General features: G+C 32.4%; 1 protein-coding gene across 4 annotated transcripts; it reads right to left on the minus strand.

The window, feature by feature from the left end:
* Positions 1–12: 12 nt before the first annotated feature.
* Positions 13–9,539, minus strand: LOC7460362 (AMP deaminase). Of its 4 annotated transcripts, none has more exons than XM_024587821.2 (20): positions 8,990–9,539; positions 8,010–8,182; positions 7,677–7,869; positions 7,038–7,216; positions 6,879–6,930; positions 6,655–6,782; positions 6,378–6,557; positions 6,077–6,144; positions 5,855–5,997; positions 5,225–5,286; positions 4,532–4,645; positions 4,197–4,337; positions 3,299–3,451; positions 2,882–2,935; positions 2,691–2,801; positions 2,408–2,581; positions 2,250–2,330; positions 1,175–1,273; positions 631–750; positions 13–540 (listed from the first exon to the last, which is right to left on the minus strand). In XM_024587821.2, the coding sequence occupies exons 1-19, from the start codon at positions 9,375–9,377 to the stop codon at positions 682–684; spliced, it is 2,562 nt and encodes an 853-aa protein (XP_024443589.1). In that variant the 5' UTR covers positions 9,378–9,539; the 3' UTR covers positions 13–540; positions 631–681. The 4 variants fall into 4 exon arrangements, with proteins under 4 accessions (XP_024443589.1, XP_024443588.1, XP_024443587.1 ...); XM_024587820.2 differs by having other exon boundaries at positions 13–532; positions 7,038–7,219; XM_024587819.2 differs by having other exon boundaries at positions 7,038–7,219.
* Positions 9,540–16,387: the final 6,848 nt, after the last annotated feature.

Consider the following 16,387-nt stretch of genomic DNA (forward strand, 5'->3'; position numbering starts at 1 on the left):
AAACACGTGAAATTAGAAAATGTCGCGAATTAGAAAAAAAATCAACCGGGAGCAACAGAGGAATTTACTCCAGGGAAATGTTTTGGTTACAGACATCTGCATAGTATAAAACCGAACCAAAATTTGATGAGGCATATTCATCTGGAAACAAAATTAAAGTACGAGATTGTCCTGTCCTGTCCTTGCTATTATTGGTCACACTAACATCTGACATTGCAATGAGTGAACCATGCATAACTCATACTATACCCCGTAATGCTACTCTTAATATTGACCTAATATACTTAATTCTAGTTATTTGTTCTGTCACGAGATCGGCATTTCTTGTTCTTTTTTTTTTCCAAGACACTGCAGATCACCATGTCAACAATTGCGTCTTATGCATGGCCTTCGTTCTCAAAACTCACAAGCTTCTATCAGCTTTGCTGTTGCTGTGCATGAAGCCATTCCCCCATTTTTATTTTTTCTTGCCATTATCAGGTGCATGATCAGAAGTGTACAGCCATCTCATGTTTGATGAGAAAGTTGAATTCTGTTGACCTACCGCGACAACAATTGGAGCCAGGTTTATCAGAACTCAGTTCAACCGAAACAGATAGTAATGTAGAAAGGTATGGGATCTGATAGCACCTTTATAATTTAAGTAAACACGTAAGGATGGGCTAAGGAAACTCCCGCTATTTACTTGTCCACTTCTTTAGGGATAACGGCCTTGCCAAGATAAACTTGTTGCATCTCATCTCTCCATATCTGCAAGAAAATTACCACATGGATTAAATCTGACAAGTCCAGCCAAAATGTTTCGGCAGCGAAAATAAAAATCAGGAGTTGGTGTTGTATGAATATAAATGCTACTTGCTACGAGACCTTCCGCATGTGTCACTCTGATTACACAATGCTCTACTGTCCATTTAACTATTTGGCTCTCATTCAGATCAATATTAATTGAAGCCAAAAGTGTGGCACAAAGGAAGAGAGGAGGGATTAGTTGTGGGGAAGGGGGTTGGAGGAATAAGGGACTACTACGAACTACTTATTTGAGATCCTTGTGCTCCAAAAGGGTATTCATCCTCATTACTTGCAGTGAAAAAGAAAACCTTTGAACAATTCAAAAGAGGTCATGGCTTCTTGTTTGAATAAGTCAGTATTAAAAAGTTCTGAATCAGGTCCATACCGCATCTCGAAATTCCACCCGGATATGAGGCACATTTGTCCTGTGAATATCGTTTCCGTCTGGTCCTCTCTTGTAGTACTCTTTACCAATCCAGTGCGACTGGAATTTCAAGGGCAAATGTCCAGAAATTAGATTTAAAAGCATTTATATAAACACTCAAATATTTTTTCAATAGAATCAAAAGTAGCACAGCAGAGTAAAGTTGGAATACTTTAATTCTGTGCCAATTATCTGGTACTTGGATTAATTCAAAATCAAGAACAACAACAATAAAGAGGCTGCCCACTGAATCAATAAAATCCTAATAGAAGATATACAACAGCTAAGAAGAATCACATTAGTTTGATCAGGAAAGCAACAAACACGCATTCCCCAACAAAAAGAAAGCAAAAAAGCACACATAGTATAGCATATAATTCAAAGAGTTGGGCAAAAACAATCTTCTACGCTGGCCATTTTAAACCCCCAATGTCCATCGTATTAGGGAGTCAATAATAAACCATACTGGTCGTAAGATGTACCCATTTCAATACATTCAGTCCATTTGTGATGGATGTCACAATGCCATGCAGACAAATCACTCCGCTTTGAAGACAACCCAAGTCAGACTAGGTTCCCCATGGAAAGATATATATTAGGCAACACACAACATGGCAAACACATCTACATTGTTCTTCATAGGCATGGGCAACAAATGATATCTCAAAAGCAACACCTGAAAGGAATGATCCCTTCATGACCAGTTCGAATATTCTAACCCCCATCTTCAGTTTTCTTTAACTTGTTAAGATTAAGAATGAAGAGAAAAAATACTCTGTGGTACAAAGTCAGTCGATGAAATAAGGAGTAACCAATCAAGCTAATCAGTGATTACGATGAAGGAAGCAAAGGAAATTGGTGACTATATAAATAGAAAAAATCAAAGATTTTAACTATCCCATTTCTCTGTCTCAAGAACATATTGTCTTGATTTTTTTTTTTTATATTTTATTTTCTTAACTAAAACTTGTTGCACGAGATCCTTTCTCTTATAAATTTCAGAATCTTAAATCCAAGCTAATAGAAACGAATGTACCTTTAAAGCATGTGAGAAACCTGATTGGTAGACCGAATTTCGAGCAATCTCACACAGATCACATGAACTCAACTTCCACACCTGTCAGGAAAGCTTGCAATGATAAATTTCACCTCAAGAAAAAAAAAATGACTTCAGGTGAGAAAAGGAGCACTTACAGAAGCAGCTATGCTATATTCTTCCACCAAGGGCTCTTTTGTTAAGTGAATTTGGAGCGGATCATCAGTAGAAAGGGAAACATTGAGACCCCTTTGGAAAAACATAGGAAAAGGATTCCTATGGTAGTCTAAAAATAAGGAATTGTTGCTCAGAGGAGACATAGCTAAGCCAATCTGTATAGCAAAAATGCCACCATTTCTGATTAATGTCACAAAAAATAGAAGTACAGGACATCCATTTAAAATAACAGTAATGATACTAAAATGAATATATCTTCCATACTTGTGCTAGATAATACAAATATTGAAGAACTGGAGATTTCCTCAAATTGATCCCATGGGCAATATTATGAGATGTAAGAAATGTTGCAGCAAGATGGTCAGTATCGCCAGCCTGAAAATGATAGTTGTCATGTGAGGTGGCAGAAGATCTGAACATTTGTGCAAAGTAGAAGGAAAAGCTGGAAGGAATACCTCTCCAGAATGGGGACGGAATTTGATAGTTGTCATGCCCTTTGACTCACGAAGCTGAAAAACAATGTTGAAATAGATTAATTGAGGAAGAAAACAGCCACCAAGTAAAACATTGGGGCGGACTGCCAGATCGAGCTGGGAGAAAAGCTATCAAGCTATGTCAATAAACATTAAATCATTTGATGGTTGCATTTTTCTATTTTGTGTGGCAGAAGTTCCATCTAGATCATGACATTTGAATGTAAAAACCTGGAAATATTTTTCTTGTCACTAATGATATCATGACAAGAATCAGAATGGTCATCAAAACATGCAAGACACCTATCCAAGAAAAATATTCCAAAAGAAAGAAGATAATAAAAATCTTCATGTAACACGTTATTAAGTAAAATATTGCTTCTGAAGTATAACACAGACCTTGTTTAATGTGTGGAGGTTGGCATAACAGTAATAAACATAATATGAAAATGCAGGATTGAACACATTGGTCCATTGAGTTGGTGTAGGCATGTGCTTTGTCGGTCGTCTTTCAGGTTTGCTTTCATCATCAACCAGGTCCAGCCCAACAACCTGAAATATAAAACAAATGGCAAGTTGTATATTATTCAATAAGAGGGGGGAATAAAGTTGGATGTCGAGCACCCTTAAAGCCTCATAATAATCTCTGTGAGGATAGGAGGGTCAGGTTATGATTTCAGAGGAGGAAACAGAAGATGATGAAATTTTAATATCCCACAACCACCCTAGGTAAATGTATCACTTGCTTCTTGTACTTGATCCACCATCAAGTCCTAAGTCACATGTTTCATAGACAACCCTATCAGATTTTGCCAGTTATACCTATTGGTAAAAATTTCTGGCAGGGATCTCTTTTGATCTCCCATTCAACAGCCTTCCAAAATATAACACCTAAATGAGAAAATAACACATTGAAGCATGGACCATTGTAGTTTTCCCCCTTCTTTTAGTGATGTAGTAAAGGGAAGCACAAACAATGGGCACATAAACAACAACAAAAAGAGACAAATCAAAACACCAGTGTAATCTGGAAACAAAACAGCCAACAACTAACCAAGCTGACTAAATCTGCCAACAAAAACTTAAATCATACTCATGTCAGTTGAAGAATTTAATTGTTTTAATGCGTAACTGCTAGATCCTCCAAACATCTCAACAAAAGTTCCTTGGAAAAGCTGGTTTGGTGATAAAATAGGGTGGTAAGCACCACATATCTACTTTCAATTAAAAAAAATAAAACCTTTTATACACTGTGATGCTATCTGCAAAATAACAATCTGTTTAGAAAATGGCAAACCTGTTTCAAGAAAACATGCAACTGAGGATGCGAATCTGGATCAATTGTGACCTCGAAAAGCGGAATGAAGATATTATCAAGAATATTCTGAAATGATGTAACAATCCCCATTTCCTTGTAGATATTGTACAGTCGAGGAAGCTGAAAATACACAACATATTAGAAAACATGAAATTAAATACTGACTCGAATTTTTCTACTGATATGGGCATCTCATTGTAAATGTTCAGCAACAATCAAACCCACCATCACTCTCAGCTAAGCTAACCAACTTTTCCTTTAAGAGACCAAAAAAAAATGAACTTCAGTAAGAGGGATTTAGATACTGTTAGTACCTGGATTAACCAAACAACATTTTCACTGTACAATTCATTATTCACTATCCAACTAGCCAATTGGTCCCATTCACTCTGTTTTCTACCGTATATTGATATTCTGTATTCAGCCATCTGCAATAACAAGATCATAGAAATAGGGGGAAACAAGCATAAGCAAAAGTGAAGCATACTGTGGATGCTTCTTAAGAAACATGTCAAGAGTTTTTTCCATCATCTAATGTCAGCACATGAGCCTCAAGCAGGATAGGAAGTAGTAAAGCAAAATATCAAGATCCAATAATCAGAAAAGCTTCAAAATTTTCCTACACCTCAAATCCTAGGATGGGCTCACTCTAAAATCATGACTATAAGATTCAAGAATTTCATAACAAAAATACTAAAATACAGCTTCTACCCATAACTTGCTGATCTAATCAGGTCTAGAGAATGAGAGAAGGATCAACAAAAGACGAAACACAACGAAACATGGTCATGAATCATGAATGTGGTGTCTTTGGCATTTCTTAATTGTTGTAGGCATGAAATATAGACAATTTTACCAAATTATCACTAATGCATAGATTTTAAATATTTAACAAAGAATGACCAGTACTACAAATTTAAATATCATTGGAAAATGTGAAACAGATTAAGGAAACCGGAATCTATATCCATGCATAAAAATCAACTACAAGTAGGACAAAGATGTACCTGATATTTACTTGCAGAAAGATCAGAAAAGACTTGTTTTGTCAGTTCACCAAGGAAACGGCCTGCTCATCAACACACAGCAATAAGCATAGATAAGGCAAAGCAGAACATATAACTAGCAGGGAAGAAAAGCGGCTTGCAAATTAGTAGAAAAAAAATAAAACATCACAACATGATAACCATGAAACCACTATGAGATGCAAGCATGTAAAATGAAACTTGAGTCTTAAAATGTGTGACATTCTGGTACAAAGCTTTAAGGTTTCCTTCGCAGTTCATTGGGAGGCCTGCTAGCCTTCAGCAACACACAAAATGAGTAATCCTCTCCTTTCAACACAATGTCACTTACTCGTCACACAATTGGCAACTTGAGCCCTTTAAGCTAGAAGTTCCAAGTTTTTAACCACTATGTTGTTCCCTTGGGGATCAACTGGAAGACAGTTTCCTATACAATAAGTATTTCATTTTTCTCATTGCCCCTGTTCTTTTTTCATAAGTTTGCTTTAAGAGTATGAAGGATGAACCTTCTATCCACCCACCCAGAAGAAGTAAAAAAACAGAAGAAAAAAGATTTTTTTCTCTCAAGAAAAAATCAAGATGTACATTGGATAAGATTAAATTAAGATGTACCTTGGATAAGATTGTCTTGTTTAAGGAAAATCTCCCTAAGTCTACTCTGACCACAAGGATTGTACTTCAGGTTGAACTTATCAAAGCGATGAAATGTGCTCTTGTCCGCGTGAACATCTAAAAGGTCAACATTGAGATCATACCTGTTCCCACAGATATCGATATGATCACAACCTTCTATATGACAATATGAAAATGATAACAACAACAAAAGTTCTTTACCCAGTCAAATCCAAACTCTCAAACACTTCTTTCAATGTCAAGTATGTTCCATCTCGAAAAATTACAACCTGAATAACAGGAAGAAAAAAAGTTCAAGACAACAACAAATATGTATTAAATATCCACCTAATAATCAGATTGTATCATATTGTTCGTGTGGACATAATATTAAAGTTCTGGTTAACTGCGCAAGATTATGGAATGATTAATGGCCCATTACAATGCAGAAAGAAAAGAAGAGAAAGGTGTATACTGTTTGATTTCTGCAAAAAAAAAAGAGGCAGGGAATCCAAATCTTTACCTCATCAGGCTCTTTCCTCAGTTTTGACTTTATAAACCTTAAAAGATGTTTCTGGTTCATGCATGCAGAATGATGAACATGCGTATCAACTTTCCTGACATTATAAAAGTCACGGTGTGGAGCACTTTTCTGAGCAAGAAACTCTCTATCCGCATTAAGCATCAAATGAAGGTTGAATTTCTGAGACAATGTGATAAGCATAAATCCAGAAGTCTAATTATTATCAAGAAAAATAGCTTCTCAATAAATTGAGATGGTCAATGAAAGATGTATTTACTTGTTCTAGGAGATTCAACCGATGATGACATAGAGTTCTGATATTTCCAATTGCAATAACTCGAAGTATGTGATGCAAATCAGTGAAAAACGTTGTCGCATCAGCAACAGGAAAAAGTTCTTCCTTAGCTAAGAAGAGAGGAAAAAAAAAGCATACATTAACATCCCAATAATGAAATAAAGGATTGAAACATAACAAGCAAGAAACTGAAGCTCAAAGCTTACAGTCTTTATTTGGATAGACATGGATTACCCCATCTTGCATCTCAAAATAATGCTGTGCAAAAAAACAAAGAATGGAAGGCATATATGATCAAAAAAAGGAAGTAAAGCATAATCCTGACTAGGTGTTTCACAAAATGCCTAAATGAAACATATACCCACATCAGATTTTCCCTCTGGTGTAAAGGAGAAAGGGTCAGGATTAGGCTTTGGTGTACTGGGGTCAGAAATAATTTCTTTCTCCCATGGTGCGATTGCTTCCTTGAATACATATCTTTTTCGCATTTCAAGACATTCTTGAAGAACTATATAGGAATCCACTTCATCTGGTGATGGCACCTCTGCTGACGCAAAATAAATTTGTTAAAACAAAGTCATTTGAAAATGGAGCATCGGAGTCCTAACAGAAACTTACATGCTTGCAATCTTAAAAGCAGTGAATAATTCAAAAAGGTACACTAGCATTCAAATTAACCAAGCAAAAACACAGACAACAACTTTAAGAGGGTAGACACGAACAGAAAAAATTTAAACATGTATCCATTAAAGAATGCACATCTATTCTGCATCATTCCCTCTAAATAATTTAAATATATGCATATTTCATGATAAAACATAAGCAACTGCTTGCATTTTGTGCTCATTCATCTTGCACTTTTATAGAGAATAGCAGCAAAAGATCAGATTAGTGATATTAAAAATTCAAGAAGCAGGATAAGAGAAACCCTTTAAATATTTTACCAATTTCGCAAGCCAAAGCAAGGATAATTAACAGAAGTATGGATGAGAAGCAGTCAATACCCATAGGAGAAATTTTAAGTCGTGCAAAAGTTTCCTGTTCTGGTTCTTTCCTTAGAATATCAGCAGCAATAGGATCAGGCTGAACACCATGCAAGTCACCAGACACACTATGGGATCGAATCATGCTTGAAGCAGGTATAGGGACTTGGTCTCCATTTGCATTAATGTGTTGTGGTAAAACATCCTTTATATCCTAAAAATGCAAGCCACAAAATTAAGAATAGAAGGAAATCCTGTCAAAATGAAGAATGTGTGTGCATGTGGGTATGTAAATGAAAGACTGATGCTGCTAAACAAAATAAGAAATGCGCATTTCCAAGATCACAAACTCACAGCATTTCCATTAACATGCAGATATGTAGTGTCTAGTTTAGAATTGTCAGTCATGTTATCTTCATCATCTGATCCTTCCACGCTGTCAAAGGCACTAGCACTAGCACCAGGAGACTTTGGAGAAGTTGGTCTGATAAAACTTCCAGGCCTCTTGATATGCCCAGAAGATTTCCCTGGAACAGCACAATACTGGATGTTTTCAGCAAACAGGATAACAGCTCCCCACCTCAAATGAAGAGGTGAAAAAACAAAAAAGAATGGAGTAAATAAAATTTCAATTGAATTCCAAGTCATTCCAAGTTGGCACTATTTGAATCCACAGCTGGTGGCCTTCTCTACATAAGGGGTAGAAGTGGGAGTAAGATTTTATTGGAAGGCACAAGGAAGAGCAGCCCAAGCAAACTGTTAAGAGGACACCAGTAATTAGCTAGATAATGAAGCCATTAACGACTCTGGACCATTTCCAATTTGTTCACCAAGACGAACTACTTTAATCCCAAGTTAAGTTTCCTTATTCATCTTCAACGCATATGCCTTACCGAGGATAAGCTTTCAACCCTGTTACTACATAACAGATAAAAAATTTCTTGCACTTCACTTCTTATTCAAAATATATATTAATAAATATCATTCTCGTGTTGCTTGGTTTTATAATCCGCACATAATCTATTTTTTATCCCTCTTTTAACATCATTCCTTCCCTCTTAAAACAGAGAAATAAAAAAATCGCAATTTCAACAAATACAAATGATCTCCGCAAGCAACAATCATATCAAATACAAAACAGAATACAAGCATTTAAATAATTATATTATATTGATTATATTATACACATAACAGAGTTATTAAATTAAATTAAATTAGTCCTAAAAAATCATGACTGCAATGTTGAAAATTATTATAAGTAAAACTATCAGAGCAGTCAAATTCAAGCCGAGCTTTAAATATTCACTCCGGCGAGAAGTCCGAGAAGTTCATACCTTCAGGCAAAGTATGAAGCCTCGGCAATCCAGCCGGAATCCCTTCGACATAAACCACCTGACCATTACGTTTCTCCTCTCCATCAATTCCACCACCGTATATCGCCGTCACGTCCGGTAACGAAGCCGAGCCACGCTTGTTATAGTAACCGCTACTTCCCTTCCTCCGTCCGTGACTCCGGCGCTTCTTCAAATGCTGCGGCGACGATCCTCCTCCTCCTCCGCCGCCGCCGTCGGAGTTGTCGTCTCTTTCTCGTTCTCTCTCTACCGTCTTGGCGAACTCGAGAAGTTGATTTAGGGTTTTGCGGTGCATATAATAAGCGGATACAGCCACAAATGATGCTCCTACTAGAGCCGCCATCGCTAGATGCAGCGAGTACGCTTCCATTACTTTCTCTTTCTAAAAAACTGTTTCTCTCTCTAAAATAATCTGTTCAGGTGGATTTTTGAAGGATTGTAGTGAGCTGTGTTGATAGTGAGCTGAAAGGACACAGAGACAAGGAGAGAGCTAAGTGAATAGAGAGGAGGTTTGTGTTTTGTTTCGAGCTAAACGCGGCTTGTTTTGGGTATTTATAGGCGAAACTGAGAAGAGGACATATTCATTTTCTCTCTCCCTCTTTTCCTCTCTCTATCAGAATGTTTTTAAGAGTTCAAATCAGTCACCCGTATATATAAATATGTGAATCTGCTCACTGAACTTTAACATCAATCAATATTACCCCCAATCAGGCTTATTCTATTAGAGAGAACTTATTTAGCCCCACAGCTTGTTTGTTTGGGTTAGTCTGAATTTTTAAAATATTTTTTATTTGAAAATATATTAAAATAATATTTTTATTTATTTTTTTAAATTTATTTTTTATATTATCACATCAAAACGATCTAAAAATATTTAAAAATTTTAATTTAAAATAACAAAAAAAATATTTAAAAATATTTTTATAACACAAAAAAAATCCCTAAAAGTTGTTTAATGTTTTTGTAGGTGAGAAAAAAAAACATTTAACAAAAGGTTTCCAAATCTAAAAGTAGAAAATTCCTTAGTACCTTAAGTATAAAAAATTAAAGTTTATATCTATGATAAATCTAATGTGAAACGTTATTTATTTTTTTTATTATTATTAATGTGGGTGTTCGGGTTAGCTTGCGTGTACCTCGACTAATCTCACGGGCTCTGAAATTAACGACCATATAAATTTTTTATTTAAATAACGTTATTTATTCTTTTATCTGGATAGCGTATGAGTCACATTTAATTTTTAATTTTTGAAAGTTCAAAACCATTTTATATTAATAAGAAAATAATATATATATATATATATATATATATATATATATATATATATATATATATGACATTTATTTAGGTCATTTCCATTAATCCACAAGCCTTTTCTTTTCTTTTTAAAGCAGTGTTGATAATATTATTATGTTTTTTTTTTTATGATATTTATCATTTTTTTTATTTTAATTTTTTAGAATTAAATTCATGACTACCTCTCCAAATAGTAATTACTATTTATTTAATAGCGATTTATGCATGACTTTCATTATTCAGTTACTATTATGTTAATATTACTAATAGTAATTATTATTATTTGATTTTGTTATCATATTACACACTTGTAATTAGTTTTTTTTTAAGGATCCACGGTTGAAAATTTTAAGAAAATATTTTATTAAAAAGATACATTTATAAAATTTATGTAATGAAATATGGTTTTATTGACATGTTTATGCTTAATTATATATTTCAATAAAATAATTCCCAAGATATAAGTTTTTAAAAATAAACTTTGCAGGGTTGCATGGACTCCACAGCTAATTTCTCTCACAATTAAATGCTTGTGATCAACATGTAGTTCAAGAAAACTCAAAGAACTTTCGCAATTTGGAAGAAGAACAACCTCTCAATATATATAATGGTGATAGGGTAGGGTTTTTATGCTAGAAAGTAATGCTAAGGGTCTGATGGAGGGTAAAATTGATCAAAATATCATTCTTTAGAGGTCATATTGTGTAATTCCGAACTTTAAAAATACAACTGAAATTATGTATAATTGGAGGGCTGGTTTCAATTTCTTCTTTTCCCCTGGAAGAGCACTTTTTAGGTTTACTTTTCAATGATGGCTAAAAAAAATTGTGAAATCGCGGCTTTTGTGCAATTAATGATTGTTTATTGAGGGGTTTTTAATTTAATTAATTAATAGGATTAGGGTAATGGCCTTATGGGAAGTGGAACCGTGGAACCCTTTGTCGGGTTATGGTGGAGGGGGCCAAGAAAGGGGTCCGTGTAAATAAAGGTGTGGATTGTGAGTCATTTTCGTTATCCATAAATTGGGTTCCATATCAAATATGCCAAGGAGATGCAACACATGTTAAAGGAGGTGCTTTTTGTCTTGTAACGTTTTAAAGCAGGTGTTCAGGATTAGGATTTTAACCATTTTCTCTCTTCTTTAATTAAGATTTGAGTGCTTCTTAAACAAATTGTTCTTATGTAATTATTGCTCCAACTTTTACACTTTTACTTTAGTAAATGTAACTAGATTATTGACTTGCATAGTAGCTTCGATTCAAGGGTAATTATAAATACCTTGATTTAGTTTTGTTTTAACTTTTTATTTTTGATTAACGAGTATGTCCGAGTCAGCTTGCGCGCATATCAACTAATCTCACAAGCCCTGAAATAAACAACCATGTAAACCTCCAGTGACCTTAAGGTTTGTTGGACTCGAACTAGTAACCTTTAGAGAACAAATCTAAAACATGATCGACTGACCCTGAATTTTATTTTAACTTTATCTAAGAGGGAGACTATTTCGCGTTTTTAGAAATTTTTAAGAAAATATATAAAATTAATGTTTGTTTTAGTATTTTTTAATATTCTAATATAAAAAAATATTTTAAATATACATCACAATAACAAATATACTTTAAATAAAGATGAATATGAAAATAATTGTGTTTATATAGAAGTGAGGGTGAAATGGATATTGATTTATTTAGGTACAAAGATGGATGGGGTAATCTTTAATCGAAGGCCTGAATTTATATATATAATTTTTTTTAATATGTATCTAAATGGGTTCTCATTTCAATATTAACTTAATTAACTTTGCTTGCTGTATGTAAAACACTTAACTTCTCGTAACTGGTTGTGCATTTATTTAATGAAAATTGTTCGTGAAACAAAATCACGTGGATCTTTGTTGTCTTCAGTGAGACAAGTATAAAAGATTCAAAATTACCTTTGATACAAATGGAAGAAGGTGTAAAACTTACGAAGTTTTCATGAAGGAACAGAAATCTCTACTGTCATATATATTTTACACATAAAGGGTCCATTTTTTATTTTTTTGAAAAAAATATATTTACTCGAGGAAAATACTTTTCTATGAAAAAAATATTAAAAAATAATTTATTTTCTATTGTTTGAATGTATTAAAATAGTATTTTTTATCAAATAAAATATTTTTAATTTGATGATTTTTGAATAATAACAATAAGATAGAAAAATTAAGATGTTTCTAGAAGGGATAGTTATAATGATAGCACTAGTTATGATTATGGTGATAGTATTCATGATAATAGTTGTAGCTATAGCTTGTTTTGACATTCTATTTTTAAATATAATTTATTAAAGAATATAAAAATTTTCAAAAGATTATATATTTTTAATGTAATTCAACTAGTTTTTAGTCATTTCATGATTTTTGTTGTTTCATGATTTTTGACTGTTTTGCTTGTTGTGTTTCGTGTTAATGGTTTTTCTAAAATCAAAATTGAAAAGAATAAAAAAAGAAAAGAAAGAGAAGAAAACTAAAAATAAAGAAGAAAAAAAGATTTAATGAGTATTGTGATAATCAAGTAAGAATTTAAGGATGAAAAAATTATAATAAGGATATTCTCTTATGAGGTAGAATATTTTTAGAATAAGGAACTAAAATAAAAATATTCCTAGATAGAGTAGTATAAATAGAAGAGAGATGAAGGATATTTGAATACGTTACAATTATATTAACTTCAAATAAACATAGGAAGTCTCATTTTGATAATTATATATTTGAAATGTTATATAAAAAAAACAACTCATAAAAATCATGTTTCGAAAGGTATATTAACCACCTTAAGCTGTTAGGTAAATCTCTAATATGTGATTTATATTATTTTTTAATGTATTTTTTTAAAGAAAAGTCTTTTAAATTTGAAACTTACATATGTCTAAACTACCTTACGTTTAATTTTATTAATTAGAATAGAGGTGATGAGATTTAAAATTCTAATCTTTTGGTCATCAATACTTTAATACCATATCAAAAAATAATCTCTACTCAAAAACTTAAATTGTTATATGAGGATTCAATGTATGATTTATATCATATTCTAACAATAATTATCAAACTCGGTTCAAAGTTCAAGTTGTTTATTTGTCAGGTCAACTCCAAAATGATGTTTTAAAAAAAAAAAAATAAGATGACATTATTTTAAATTAACAAAAATTAAAAAAAATGAAGTGTTGTTATGCAAAGAAATTAAATAAAAATTCACTACAGTTAACTATATTTAAACTCACTCGAGTTTAACTAGATCAAACTGATTTAAAATAAAAAAATAAATTGAGTTAATTCTTGGATTGACTTCAAATAAATTTTAAATTTGCTAGGCTAGATTTAATGAGTATGATTTTAAGAAAAAGCATGGTAGAAAAGTTCTGACTTAAGTTGTGATGAAACAAAGTGTCAAGAGATTATTACTTAACTACTGTAGGGCATAAGCTAAAAGGCATGGGGGCATGAACTAAGGATATGCGTATATAAAGTGCCCTAATAATAGAGGAGATATTTAAAGGTGATTTATCACAGATAGACCTTCGGAAATCTGTTGGCATCATATCGGATTTGCAAGAGACTATCCTCGGTTTCAGGATTAGAAAGTGAACTCCACTAGGAATTTTTTTTTATTATTATTATTATCTGGATTAACTAGTATATATTTTAATTAATTTTATAAATTTTAAAATTAATGATTATGTAATTTTTTAATCATCATAGATTAGAAATTAAAATTTTATGTGACTCAAACTAATAACTTTTAAAAAACAAATTTAAAATTTAATCAACTGCGTTACAACCCTCAAAATTACTAGGATTCTTGAGGAATACATAATAATAATAATAATAACAATAATAACAACAAGGGTTAATAATAAGGAAAGATCGAGGGGTCTTTCAAATTCCAACCTTTCAAAAAATGAATTAATAATGTCTTCCTGTCTATATATGATTCCTATAAGGAAATTAATCATTGCGGCAAAGTTTTTTTTTTTATTCACTAAACATTTGAAATATTCAACCAAATAGAATTATTTTAAAATAATTTGATCAAATTAAATCTTTTACTATTGATTAAAAGGCGTAAATGATGTGCATAAATCGGTAATTACATTTAAAATAATAAAAATTATTTAAAAGGTAATAATATATATATATATATATATATATATATATAGTTTTGTTTCTGATTTTATTTTTTTATTTGTTTTCTCTACCAATTGTTTTGGGTTTTTATCTATAAACTTGTTGAGGTCTTGTCTCTTTTAAATAAATATTTTGATATTATATATTATGATTTGAAAATAAAAATATTGACACTCTCTAGTAATCATAACAAGATGAGATTTTTCGTCAATGGAGCTTGGTAATTAAAACGGCATGTTCCTCCATTGATTAACAATGATTTGAGATTCTTCTGCATATGTGAGCGACAACAACAATTCTATTTTAGAAAGCTCCAAACAAGAAGATTAGAGAATCCGATTTGATGTTCACAAGTGAACTAGTAGTGACCTTAAACATCATCTTTTATTATTATTTTTATTATTTTGTTTAATCATTTTTTAATTAGTAAGTTGTAATTTCCATAGCATCTGGGTTTTGAAAATAACGATGTGCTCTGCATTATTTTGTGTTTAATGATATTGTTATATTCTATAATAAAAAAAAATATTTTTTGTTAATAAAAATTTTGTTTTTGGTATCTTTCAAGTTTTTTTTTATTTTTCTCTTTGTTTTTAAGCAAAGCCAGAACAAAAAGGATACATTTTAATTTATGCCTTAATTATTTCTTCAATATAAATGGCATCTACAGCATTATTTGTGCTTTTCAATTGGAATTAAAAGATTTCACTTGACCCGATTATTCAAAAACGTTTTATTTTACAAGAATTTAAAATTTTACTTTTTAAAGTGTTTTTTGTTCGAAAATATATTAAAATAATATTTTTTTTATTTTAAAAAAATTATTTTTGATATCAACATATCAAAACGATCTAAAAATATAAAAAAATAATTTTAAATAAAATAAAATTTAAATTTTCATGAAGCTCTATTTAAAACACCGCTAAAATCACATAAAAAAAATTATAGCAATCAGATACATACGTGTGAAGCACTCATTTCTCATAATTTTCACCTACCGCCTGATTTGCTAACCTCGTGACCCATTTTATCTTCATCGACATAAAAAATATTACCTCTTTTCTTTTCTTGTTTAAAAAAGTTGGCTATGTCTATCTCGACCCTTGTATTAGAATAGAGGACAAACAACTCACCCAAAGTGTCTTTGATTACAGGGGGAAATGTGTACTATGATTGAGCAATGTATGCCATTCGGGCTTGTCGAGAAAATGATGCGTCTGGTAACATATCTATAATTGTATGATCGGATATGGTCCATGGACCACAGATGAGCTGGGCAGAGCATTGACTGTTCATGGTGATATTTCATGTTGTTAGGTCATATGCATCCATGACGAATAATCCAAAGAAGGGACTCCCTTTGCTATAACGAAGAGATCTAAACAAATGAAGAAACCAGGAATATTATTATATTTGATCGGTATGGAGCAAGAAGACAGAAGATTTGTAGTCTCTTTAGACTATCACCATAGATTTTACAGCAAGGATTGATGTGTTTTTCCACTTTACAAGTCAGTTTTGGAGCCTCATGCATGAGCCTTGTAATGATGGTTAATAAAAGTCTCCATTGCAGTTCTTACTGGTTGTAACCAATATGGATAGCCTATTGGGTGTGAAGAAGACTGAAGCATAGATAAACAAGTAGGCTGCTAAAGCAGCCATTGTTTAGTTTCGAGTCTTTTTCAGTAGTCGCTTGTGCATGACAAAGAAGATGCGCACTTAACTTCTGTACTTGAAGGGAGATACTTGTTAATTAAAGAAATCCTTACATCTTAGTCGTCCATGGCTAGAATAATTCAAGTGTCCATTATTCCATGCCTGCGCATCTGCAGATATATCTCTGAGATTCTTGCTGTCTAGCAATCTGTCTAGGCAGCACGCATGTGCTGGAATCACGAGGGTGCCTATCGTTTCTCTCCTA

The sequence above is a fragment of the Populus trichocarpa genome, chromosome 16 (genome assembly GCF_000002775.5).
Source record: "Populus trichocarpa isolate Nisqually-1 chromosome 16, P.trichocarpa_v4.1, whole genome shotgun sequence".
Classification (NCBI taxonomy): Eukaryota; Viridiplantae; Streptophyta; class Magnoliopsida; order Malpighiales; family Salicaceae; genus Populus; species Populus trichocarpa.